Raw genomic sequence first — 12,911 nt, forward strand, 5'->3', positions numbered from 1 at the left:
ACATGAACGCACTAGCACCTCCACCAGATGTCACGTGGTAGTGACGATTAAGAAGGAAGAACCCTCGATTAACAAAACAAGCGTTTTATTGGGCGAACTTGTGCCCTAAAAAACAGGCTACACTCGAAAAACAACGGTAGCGGCGAACACACTCGGCGATCGTCGAAAATCTGATCAGTGGGACAAGCGCGTCGGCTTTTATACAGCAATCGTCGAATGTTCCAGACTAATCGTTGGGACCCGCGTGCCTTCCACAAAGTTCTACACCATTCGCGTCAGGCGAATAAATCAGATTACACAAGGTTCGGCGACAACAGGCAACGGATAGAAGCATCGATAAGTTTCCAGAAACTTCGCGTACATTCAGGCGCGTCCCGAGCTGTGCGACATTTGTTAAGCGGCGAAACGTGCTTGCCCGATAAAGATAAGTACACGTGTCAATATTGTCTTATAAAGTTGAAGTACATAGTGCTGCACTTTTTACGACTTTTCGTGATTATTTCTTGGGTTTCTTGTAATGTATTAAAAATTAAATTATGGGGTTTTACGTGCCAAAACCACTTTCTGATTATGAGGCACGCCGTAGTGGAGGACTCCGGAAATTTCGACCACCTGGGGTTCTTTAACGTGCACCTAAATCTAAGCACACGGGCGTTTTCGCATTTTGCCCCATCGAAATGCGGCCGCCGTGCCCGGGATTCGATCCCGCGGCCTCGTGCTCAGCAGCCCAACACCATAGCCACTGAGCAACCACGGCGGGTTTGTAATGTATTGATGACTAGCTATATTCCTGAGAGTTACTCATTATGTATGCTTTACTTTTTTTCTAATACTTCTCATTGTCATCCTGATAATCGTGTCACAGTCATTAACGTGGAAATGTATTTTTTTAATTCTGTGTTAAACAGTGTTCCTTTGTTGTTTTGTTACTGCCTGTAAAACGGATCATGGACCACATCAAGTGTTTGTGGCTTTTTTTTCCACGGTCCTCAACATCATTTGTACGTTGAAATAAATTTTATTTGATATAACGCTTCAAGGAACTAATGCAGAGAAAGACTAATATCAACTGCCAGGCTCTTTCCATTGCATAGACGTGGCGCATACGCGCAATGCTTCGAAATCATCAGTGTATACGTACATGCTGACATGCATTTCACGGTTCTTGACACAGACAATCTCTGTGATGACGAGTTTGAGGGTACAGGCGTTAGTGTGAGCCTCAGGGATGCAACTGCGATAATGGCTAGCATATACAAATGGCCTACAGTTCTTCAGATGCCTCAGTACTTGAGTGCTTCGTCTCGCGTTGTGGTTTGTGTTATATGGAGATTTTAATGCCCACGATCCGCGACGGTTGGTGTTCCCATCCCCAAGACAGTCATGGAACTGCGGTCAATAACGTATTATAATGAATGATCTGAAAGTTCTGTATGATGGTTCACCTACATTTATAGGTAGAGAAAAAAAAGAGCATTTCACTATAGACCTTGCGATCATCGGCCCAGTCAAGCTGTTTTTCCAGCAGCTTTTAGCCTATAGTATTGACCAGAACTCTTCTATTTCTGCAAATAAATCTGTATTGTATTGTATGTCGACAAGATATGTGTTCTTAGCTTGGTCACGCAAAGCTGACCCGTGGGGCTCAGGTCACCTACCCACTTGGTTAACACCAACACATACTGCGGGCCACCAGACTGCAGTCTGTCTATACAGGGACAAACTGGGTCTGTCAGCTAATATCAGAGGTGCCATCTCAAGACAATTTGTACAAACTAATGAGTGAGTGTTTACGACAAGCTACCGTACAACGACAACGGGGTATCGGCAAACCAAACCCCAATCTTAAACTTTTGCGGCTCCATGCATGTCGATGCCGAGCTTACGGGCAGGCACAGCGCTCTATGAGACGCACCGACTTGACTCCATATAACCGGATTGATGCGGCCATGCAGTAGCATACAAAACAGCTTTGTCGCTGTTTGACGCTTTCGCTAAAACAGACACATCTTACAGAATCAACAAATTTTACAGTGGCTTGATTCATACTTATCTCACTGGCAACAGTATATCCAGACATCCAGTTCAAGCTCACCCATCGCTCCAGTATATTTAGGAGGGCCACAGGACTGTCCTTGGGCCGCTTCTTTTTCTTATATATTTAAATGACCTAAAACTTGACTCTCCTGTGCGGGCCCGTTTTTTTTTTCTTTTGCAGATGACTGCGTAATTTATCACACAATTCTTACCGAAGGTGACCAGCTCATTCTAAATAACTAGTTGTGTGCTGTTAGTAATTGGTGCCAAAACTGGTCGATGACATTAAATGTCATGAAGTGCAAACAAATGACCTTAACCCAAAAGAAAGATCCACTGAAGTATTCTCACAAAATTAGTAGCGCTTCTCTAGAACCAGTAGAACAATTTAAGTACCTTGGCGTAACTATCAGCTCGAACCTCAATTGGAGCCCCCCCTTTAAAAACATAGTTTCAGTGGCATCCAGAAGACTATGGCTAATAAGACACTGGTTAAAACATGCAACCACCAAAACAAAACTTGTAGCTTATACTTCGCTCGTGCGTCCCCTACTGGAATATGCTGACGTGATCTGGGATCCGCACGCTAAAACGAATGTAAAAAGTATTGCGTGGGTTCAGAGAAAGGCACTGCGATTTATACACCAAGCCTACGGAAGACAGGTATCGATATCTGATCTTCTTAGCCGCTCCCGTCTTCCCACCTTGGAATCTCGTCGAAAAATGCACCGTCTGAAGATGTTACTTGCAATCATTAATAATCATACCAAAATAGAATTCCACACTCACATGCAGTACAACAGAACCCGACAGACTCGGCACAAACAAGGCAAAACAATTAAAATGCCTCAGTGCAGAACCAACAAGTACAAGCTGTCCTTTCTGAGAACGACAGCAGACTGGAACAAGTTACCCTATGATGTGGCCACCTTATCACCCGATTAATTTTTTTCAGCAGTCAGTTCTAGCCAATAAGCCTTGTGTGCTCGGTTTCCTTTTTTTTTTTGATGCTTTCTTTTTCGGATTTGAATGCAACGCGTTTGTGTCTTGTTTTGTTTGTTCCTGATTTGTTTCGCAGTAACCTTACTGTGTGCCTATGTGGTTCTCTGTAGTTAACTGTTACTGTTTTCTTTTCTTCATGGACCATTAATATGTAAAACGTCATGTACCCACTCCTGCCCTGGCTACCGAAAGGCGGCCGGCAGTAATGGATAAAAAATAAAAAAAAAGAATGGGTCCAAAAGGTGCCTGCATATTGCGATCGGGTATGAACCCAAAACCGCATTCGAGGTGTTGGCAACAGCATACCTTCAGATCCGCCAGACGCAGCATCGCCATCAAGGGATGACGGCAGAGCACATTTTCTTGCAAGTTTCTGTGAGCATGGCTGCAGATATAGTGAACTAGAGTACTCCAGTGCATTGGCTGTCATGTGTAGCCTATATTATGTCAGACATGATTTTGTAGCACAAACATTCAGAAAGAGAAAAACCAGTGAAAGCAAAGAGCACACAGAAAGACAGGTGCTAGTCTGTCTCTGTCTCCTCATTCTTTTCACTGGTTCTTCCTTTTCCAATTTCTGCACAATGAAATCATGTTTCATACAGCTAACACCAATTTGCCCAAGATGTTATCGTGCAGTGTACTACGTCAACTTACACCTCATGTCCAGGCTGAAGACAGACACTTTTCAAGGTTTCCCTCACGTTGACAGTTCGCTTATGGTTTATGTGTGCCAGCACTCATCATGCCTAAATCAGAACTCTCGACAGCACTTTGAAAAATCCTGAATTGGAGAGGATGTATGGATGGATGGATGGTTATGAGCGTCCCCTTTGAAACGGGGCAGTGGGTTGCACCACCAAGCTTTTATTATACTGCCTAATGTCCTACCTAGGTTAAACAAGAAAAAAAGAAAACGCAATGAACTCCCACAACCAACTTTTCTGATCCCCTATTACGAACGTTGCTTTTGTAGGTGTCTGTTTTTAGTCGTTTCCCTACTTCCACCAATCCTCTAACCGCCTCTTACTTAGGCACGCCGGACAAGCACCTGTGGTTCTCCCCTCTTGTGATCGTCTTAGTTGGCGCTGTTCTTTCCTAATTCAAGTATGCACCATCTAGCCCAAATGAATGATCTCCTGAACTTAGGCACATGTTGCTACGATGCCCTCACTGGCTGTAAATACTGCGCAGGAGCTGTCATTTTACATCTGACACGCAGTCTTTCCCCTCAACTGATGACAAAGTGCCACCAAAAAACCAGGTGCTATCGACTGCTTCTTGTACACAGGTAGAAGAATTGTACGCAAATAGCTCAGATGAGCTTTGATCGTGGTCTTCTCTCTGTTAACTAAGTGCTTCAAGCATCTTCTCGTATCATTGCTTGGGCTCCACTGTGAGAGGTCATCACCTTTGCACCACAATAGGGAGAACCTGTCATTTTTGTCCTTTGCTGCAAACTTGCTCAACTTTTTCGTCTCTGGGGCACAAAAAAAAAAGGGGGCTGTCATTCGAAACACATGAAGCCATTAATTCTGAATTGGAGTGGCATTGCGCTGACCTGGGCATAATGCTGCCAATATAATGTTGATTATACTAGGTACTACTGCATAAATGAAAGAGCAGCAGAACATGAGGTCAATAAAGAACAAATTGAGACTGCACATAGTGACATCACATTAGGCAAAAGCAGTGGCTCAAGAGTTATTGGAGCTTTATTTTATCAAGGAAGCAGATGCGTACAATAATGAGTTTCAAACGCATAGCAAAGTAGTTTCTTAGCTTGTTTCATGTCTCTATGCTGTATAGACGTTTGTGTGTGATACCTACTGGACCGCGTGACCAGCTCACAGCAGAGGGCCATTGATGTCTTGCGTCGTTTCGTCTGCACTCAACGACCTATCGAACCCAGTGACCAGCTCACAGCAGAGGGTCATTGCTGTTTTGCATCGTTTCATCTGCACTCAATGCATTCTTTCCAGAGTAAGCAGTCTGCACAGGTGCAGAGCATATGAGACTATAAAGGCATGGCAGCATTGGCTGGGAGCACATCTTATTGCTGCAGCAAAGCTGCTGCTTTTCCAAGGATTCTTTAATGCAAATTGCACTTTTGATGATAACAGCACTTTCACAAGACAATGCAAACATAGAACAACATTAATGCCACCAGCTGATGCGAGGTCACACATCCTATTTTTAATTGGTAAAGTGCGTTGAGCATCAATAATAAGGATAATTTTTTTTATGTTGCTTCTCAACTTAAAAGTGCAGTTTTCTAAATAACTCGTGCTGTGTCACGACTCCTGGTCAGTCAGCTTAATTAGTGGGAGTGCGTGGACTGTTGCCTTGAAACAGGTGGCCCAGCAGTACACTAGCTCACTGGCACAGCCCCGTCCACAGTGGGCACATGCAGGAGACTCGGCAAGTACTGGAACATTGTCATTTCTTAGCATAATACAAACATTGTGTGTACCAGGCCAACTCAAGGTTTGCCTTCCCTTTAGACCATGAGAACTATTGCCTGAAACCATGTTGGTGCAGTGCTTGACATGGTAAGCACAATGCTTGGCCATCTGGCTAGCCGTTTCATGTCGCTCAGTATAGGTGGCTTTATAAAAAATGCTGGAGACTTGATTCTGTGACTCAAACGGGAGTAAGAGAGGCATGGCTACAGTGACAGCATTAGTGTGTCTGGTGTTGCTCTGCATGCCTGCCTAAAGTGCTTAACTTTTTTCTGCCAGGTGCTTTCTTCTCTCTTACACAGAAGAGCAACTGAAGCTATTAAGTTTACAAAGAAGAAAAAGGAAACGGGGCCTGAGTGGAACAAAAATCATCTCTCCACTTGGCGATGCTGCAGGAATGTGGCATTAATCCTTTGTTCCCTCTGGATTGCTTTTAAATCTCTGTGCCCAGCATCTGAAATGAAGAAAACAAACGCCTTATACAGATGTATTATGAGGATGATTAGTGGGATTTATTGGCACAAGGGCCAGATGTGGCCAAAGAGCAACAAGGTGACACAAGCAAATAAACACCACGAGTAGAAATGAGTAGAAATACCGTGTTGAAAATAGAGCAACTAGGTGCACTCATTCTGACAAGATCAAGAAGCAGAAAGATTGAATTTGTGACAGATTACATGCTTAAATGGGTCCTTCAACACTTTTTATCTAAGCCAAGAAATGCACTTGAAGCTGAAATATGCACACATTATTTCAGAAATACTTTGCAGCAAAAAGTTGTTCAACGTATTCAACAGAAGTGGAGTTATTGGCAAAGATTGCTTGTGAGCTCCTTTATGGTGCTCTTGCTCCTTTTTCAATGCCTTCCATTGGGAAGGCTACAGCAGAGTGGGGAAGTGCCCAAAATGTTCTGCCTATTGATCATCACCATGGCACACAGTTAGAATTTGATTTTGGATGCTCACATAGATGCTACTACTTCCGATTTTGGCACCTCCGAGTTTGATGCATCGTAGGTGCCATGCTCACACAGATGCCACTACTTCCGATTTTGGCACCTACGATGCGTCAAACTCGGAGGCTATCCCTCAACTTATAATTGAGTTCACAAAGTATCACCCTTTTGCTGTGGTACAGTACAAGCTACACACAGCTGTGTGCTAACTATGAATGGCATGAGTAGCACATTTACTTTTGCACTTATCTCTACGGCAATCTGGCAATATCTGAGGGTCAAACTGAATCCAGTCATATTTATGTTACCTCATGAGTGCACATTGGCAGCGGACACTTAGGCTAAGTGATGAATGCGCACTCGGGATTCGCGTTGAAAGGATTCCCAACATCATTAGCTTCAACCATAATGCGACACACCTCGAAGGAGTGCAACTCGGGAAGCAGACAACTTGTGCCAGTCAGATGTTGGCGCTTGAGCCGGCTGTCCAAGCACCTGGCTCCACGCAACCCAGTGTCATATGTAAGAGGCGTGCAGCGCAGAAAGGAAGAAGAAGACGATGTGCATGTATCAGTCCAAACAGCACAAGCCCTCGAGGCGCGTGACACAAGTTGTGATTGAGGTAGAAGCGGCGCCGAGCTGGGATTATTGACGTGGCTCAATAATCCAGGGTTCAATAATCCAGGGTTCCACGTCACCGACAGAGTTCAAGACATCGTCATCAGAAACGGACGAGTTGACTGGCCAACAGCAAGGCAGCAACGTTTATGGAGTCGGTGAAAACACTGACTATGATAAAGATCTGGTACGCTTCGGACTCTGAAGATAAGTGCGACGACAAAGGTCGCAGCCATAGGCTAGGGTGGCCTGACTTTCGCGCAGCAAATGCCAAGAACTAACGTAGCCAGTAATAAGGGCATGTTTAGTGATTATTAAGTAGGTTGCATAAGTGTATTTCTTCATAGTGAGTTTTATTCCGAGTTTGGGGTACAGTCTAATTAAAATCTGTTTGCGGTGCTGCTCTGCGTCTCTCAACTACGTATCTCGTAACATCCGCACGCCCCCGAGATCAGTGACACACGACGCCCAGCGACTAATCAAAGCAAGCGGCTGTCGTCGGTGAGCCACAGTGGTAATTGCATTGTGCAGCAGACGCAGCTGCACGCAACTGTAGTGGCTAACTGTAGTGCATGCAACCAGCATAGCAGAATGTTTGCAATGTGCACAACGGGGCTGGAGTGTGCACTCACGCCGATGTGTGCTACAGCGTGGCCCTGCTATGTGGTGCGGACTGACTTTGTCCTACACCAGTTTGCCCAATGGTAAGTAGCCACATCCAAACTGCGCATTTTGAAGCACTATCAAAAGCAATGTGTACCAAGGCGCCTTGACAGGAGTGAGCAGGAGTGAATGCACACTAGAAAGCTTACACATTGTCTGATCTTAAGTTTTGCGTGGTTCAAGGCTAGCTGAGTGTTCAAGGCTAATTGAAATTAGTGATAGCCGACAGCTAAGACACCCAATAAGCAGCATGGCATAAGTTTCATTCTTATGCAAGCAGGTGCGGTCACATGTGAGTGGACAATAGTAGACTTCTTCCGGAAGTACCTAATTCTTATTCAAATTCAGAACACCAATTTTTGCTTACTTCAGCCAGATTAGTAAACTGCATCAATTAATACTGTCATGGGTATAAACTATTTACCAATGTATTTACACGATGCGCATATACACAGCAGCACAGAACCCCGAGATGCTGTTGCCAGTTCGTCGTCTTTACCGTCAATGACTTTGTCCTCTTTTCCACCGTAACACGACCCCCGGCAGAAAAAGCACCGTCCCGGTGCTTCAAATGGGGCCGTCGGCAAGGGCATAGTGCGGCTTAAGCGGAGAGACGTGTACGACGTCAGGCGATGTGGAACCAAATGGCATGACGGAGGTCTCAGGGATGATCTCGTAAGTGACATTGGTCACTTCACGTAGAACACGGTAAGGGCGTTCGCAGCACAGGAGGAGTTTCTCGGAGACCCCCCTTGGCGGCAAGGGGACCAAAGTAGCACGAGAGAGCCTGCTGAAAAATATGCGTCACGATGCCGGCGATTGCAAGCGTGTCGTTGAGATTCCTGCAATGCCAACAGACGAGTACGGGCAAGCTGGCGGGCATGCTCAGCGTGGGCGATGGTGTCACGGGCATACTCGGTCCTCAGATCCTGTATCAAGGGGAGGGAAGCGTCCAATGGTAATACTGGGTCACGACCAAAGAGCAAGTAAAAGGGGGAATACCCAGCAGTATTGTGGCGTGATGAATTATAGGCGAACGTGACGTAGGGCAGCGCCACATCACAGTCCTTGTGGTCGGGTGAAACGTATTTTGATAGCATGTCAGCAATAGTCCGATTAAGTCGCTAAGTAAGGCCGTTGGTCTGGGGATGAAAGAGGTGGTCAGTTTGTGCTTGGTAGAACATGATCGTAGGATATCGGCGATGACTTGGGAGAGGAAAGTGCGGCCGCGGTCGGTAAGGAGCTGTCGCAGGGCGCCATGTACTAAAATTATATCCCAGAGTAGGAAATCTGCGACGTCGGTTGCGCAGCTCATGGAAAGTGCCCGAGTAATGCCATAGCGCATTGCGTAATCAGTAGCCACAGCAATCCACCTGTTGCCGGGGTTGGACTCGGGAAAAGGGCCAAGGAGATCCGAACCCACGCGAAAGAACGGCTCAGGTGGAATGTCGAGCGGCTGTATGTACCTGGCAGGAAGCGTTGCTGGCTTTTTGCGATGTTGACAGGGCTTCCAAGCAGCTATACATAGCGCCGTACGGAGCGTGCGAGGCTGGGCCAGTAGAAGCGGCGGCGCACGCGGTCATAAGTGCGACCAAAGCCAAGGTGTCCAACAGTTGGGGCGTTATGAAGCTCCTGAAGCACAGTTGAGCGGAGGTGTTGAGGAATGACAAGAAGAAGGGGAGGACCGTCAGGATGAAAACTGCGTCGGTACAATATCCCGTCGTTGAGAATGAACCACCGTAACAATGAATCAATAGGAGCGGATTCCATTCGGTCAATGAGGGTCCTTAAAGTAGTGTCATGGCGTTGCTCATTGGCCATGTCCAAAAGCTTAGAAACAGAAAGAACACTCACGGAAGCGTCCATGTCGGCGTTGGCAAGCATGTGTACAGGGCAACGGGACAAACAGTCGGCGTCCTTGTGTAGTCGTCCAGACTTATACACCACCGAACAGGAATACTCTTGTAGCTGCAAAGCCCATCGTCCAAGCATCCTTGTGGGATCTTTTAAGGACGAAAGCAACTTAGGGCGTGGTGGTCCGTTACAATAGGAGACCGGTGGCTTGGATTTTGTGGCAAAGGGACGTGCTTTTTGGGGCTCCGTGGCGGCAATGAAGTCATTAGATTTTGGGCATGCTTTGAGCTTGCTTCTGTTTATTTTTTCCCTTTAAATAGCAATTGAGTGCTTTTTCTATTTCTTTTTTTTGTATCTCGTATTTCGGGTGCGCGGGTGTGTTTCGTGCACATTTGGTTTTGCAGGATTGTTAGTGTCCTGTTGCGCCATGTGCTTCAACACGTGCAGCCGGTTGGGACATTTAGTGTTTGTAGTCTTTAAATGGCAGCTTGGACGTGGCAAGAATAATAGCTATTAGGTGGTTTTACTGTGCGCATTTTTGATAGGAAAAGGAGAGCGTGGCCACATGGTTTAGCACGTGCGAGAGCGTGTCATACCTTCGGTCTCAGCGGCACTCATTGCTTTTGAAGTAGTGCTGAGAGTTGCTTTGCGAAATTTTGAGGATTTGGATCCTGTGCGTATCGGTTCTAGCTAAAAGGCACGTGCTCTGCATTGATATCATCCAGATAATCATCATCATCATCCTGGTTACGCCCACTGCAGGGCAAAGGCCTCTCCCATACTTCAACAACCCTGGTCATGTACTAATTGTGGCCATGTCGTCCCTGCAAACTTTTAATCTCATCCGCGCACCTAACTTTCTGCCGCCCCCTGCTATGCTTCCCTTCCCTTGGAATCCAGTCCGTAACCTTTAATGACCATCAGTTATCTTCCCTCCACATTGCACGTCCTGCCTATGCCCATTTCTTTTTCTTGATTTCAACTAAGATGTCATTAACTTGCGTTTCTTCCCTCACCCAATCTGCTCTTTTCTTATCCCTTAATGTTACACCCATCATTCTTCTTTCCATAGCTCGTTGTGTCTTCCTCAATTTAAGTAGAACCCTTTTCGTAAGCCTCCAGGTTTCTTCCCCGTAGGTGAGTACTGGTAAGACACAGCTATTATACACTGCATTGATATAGTGGGACAGTATTGTATTTACACCAGTAGTAGCATTATTAGAGTATTATAGTATTTGCAAAGAGCCGTGCAATATATGGCGAGAAAGCCGTTAAAGCAGGCAGTGCGCCGGGGGTCCCTCAAGGCAGATGAAGATATGGATGAGAATGGAGAGGGCATCGAACCAACTGGCACACAATGTGATGTCAATACTAGACTGCAGAAAATGGAGGCTTTCCAGGAAGAGCTCGTAAAACAGGTGCAAGAGCTCAAGAATGGGCTGGACAGGGAAAGTGATGCACGGAAGTTAGTTGAAAAGAGACCTGAAGCTGCCGAGGAAAAGCTAAACAGGGCCGCCATTGTGAACGAGAATGTGCGTGACAATGGAACGCAGACCTCCGATGCGACAGGCGAGGGAGTGTCACCAGGGTACGTAGAATTCGGGCAGCGTGATGAAGGGTTAGCTGGAAAGGTTAGCTGGGGTTAGCGGTAGCTACCTTGAGGCCGCCGTGCGGAAAAAGGCAGGAGCCTAGGGGACAATGCCCCTTGTCGAGTTTGAATCATGCGGAAAAGGAAAAAGTGAAGCAGGGAGAGGTACGAGAGAGTGAAAGGGTGATTATCGCCGGCGACTCAAACATGGCTAGTTGGTCAAAAGCAATTATGGAGAGGGTGAAAGGCAATAAAAGAGTGGCGGTAGGGACATTTCCAGGGCGGACACTGGGTTCTGTCATGGAGCGAGCAAAAGAAAAGCTCGCGGAAAATGCCCACGTGCGCAACCTTGTCATAATAGCAGGTGGGCTAAATGACATCCTGAACAGGAAAGGGACAGGACTAGCCCAGCACTTGGCGAAGGAGGTGGACGACTTGCGCGAGCTATCCCCTCAGGGGCAGATCGTGGTGTGCACGGTGCCGGAGGTGCCTGTATGTGACAGTCACGTACAAACAGCCGTAATGGCTGCTAATGAGGCAATATGAAAAATGAGCCCAGAGAAAGGCTTCGAGGTGGTCGAAGTAAACAGGGAAGTGAGAAGGTGTGGTGGTTTTAAACGAGACAGGATCCACTTCAATTACAGGTTGGCACAAGAAGTAGGCTGGAGAATCGGTGGTCGCGCTGTTGCTTTTTTTAGGGGGCCCGCGGGCGCTCAGGAGGCCAGAGTAGATAGTAATGAAGAAGGTCCCCTAGGGGAACCTCAGAAGAGCATTGCCGTCGATAGCAAGAAAAGGAGGAGAGCAAGAAAGAGCTCGCCATGCAATAGGCTACATAAACATGCAGGGCGGCAGAAGAAAGGAAAAGTGGGCAAAGATTGAGGAGCAGTTAAATAGAGAACAAATAGGGGTGTATGCGGTTACAGAAACGCACCTTAGAGACTCAGAAGAGCCGCCAGTTATTGAGAATTATGCTTGGGAAGGGTGCAACAGAACTAAGTAGGAAAGAAAGGGAGGGCCAGTCAGAATGCTCATCATCAGGGAGCCAATTGAAAAAGAGAAAATTCAAAATGTCAAGAGCATCTTTGGTTATCAGGTACAATGAGTGGGAAAAAAACTTGGGTGGGCATTACGTATTTGTGGACTGGAAATAATTGCACAGAGAAGAATAAAGAGTTAGTGGGATGCATAAGCGCTGATATTAAGGGTTTCGGGAATAGTGCTGAAATTGTCCTATTAGGTGACATGAATGCCCACATACAGGATTTAGATGGCTATACCGACAACAGCGGGAAGTCAATGCTAGACCTTTGTGAGCAACATAACCTTTTTATCGTAAATACAGGGCCTAAGTGTGAAGGGCAGATCACGTGGGAAGTGGGAAACCAGCAATCGACCATTGATTACTGTCTGATTACAGAAGGAATTCATGATAAGTTGAGAGAAATGGTCGTTGATGAGGAAGGGTATAGCAGCATAGGGAGTGACCATAAACGCATCATTTCAAAAATGGGATATGTAGTTGGGAAAGAGAGCAAGGAGCGCAAAATGGCCAGTCCAAACCAGAAGGTTGAACAAATAGCACATATAGTCACTAGAGTCGAGGAAGAAATTGGCAAATGGCCAAGAGTGGGAATATGGTGACCCAAGTGTAATAACGACAGAAATACGGAAAGAGAAACAAAGAAACCGAAAAACTGGTGGAACAGGGAGATACGAGAGCCGATCGCAGAAC

General features: G+C 46.2%; 1 protein-coding gene across 5 annotated transcripts in view; it reads right to left on the reverse strand.

Moving 5' to 3' along the window:
* Positions 1-4,736: 4,736 nt before the first annotated feature.
* Positions 4,737-12,911, reverse strand: part of Aldh-III (Aldehyde dehydrogenase type III) — a 224,632-nt gene continuing 216,457 nt past the window's right edge. For all 5 annotated transcript variants that reach the window (XR_011508491.1, XM_070525383.1, XM_070525379.1 and 2 more), the window contains one exon: positions 4,737-5,955. Coding sequence is in view for 1 of the 5 variants with exons in the window: in XM_070525380.1 (XP_070381481.1) it covers positions 5,935-5,955 (21 nt within the window). In the remaining 4 variants the exon portion in view is untranslated. The remainder of the gene's footprint in view (positions 5,956-12,911) is intronic.

This window comes from Dermacentor albipictus, chromosome 9 (assembly GCF_038994185.2).
Source record: "Dermacentor albipictus isolate Rhodes 1998 colony chromosome 9, USDA_Dalb.pri_finalv2, whole genome shotgun sequence".
NCBI classification, from domain to species: domain Eukaryota; kingdom Metazoa; phylum Arthropoda; class Arachnida; order Ixodida; family Ixodidae; genus Dermacentor; species Dermacentor albipictus.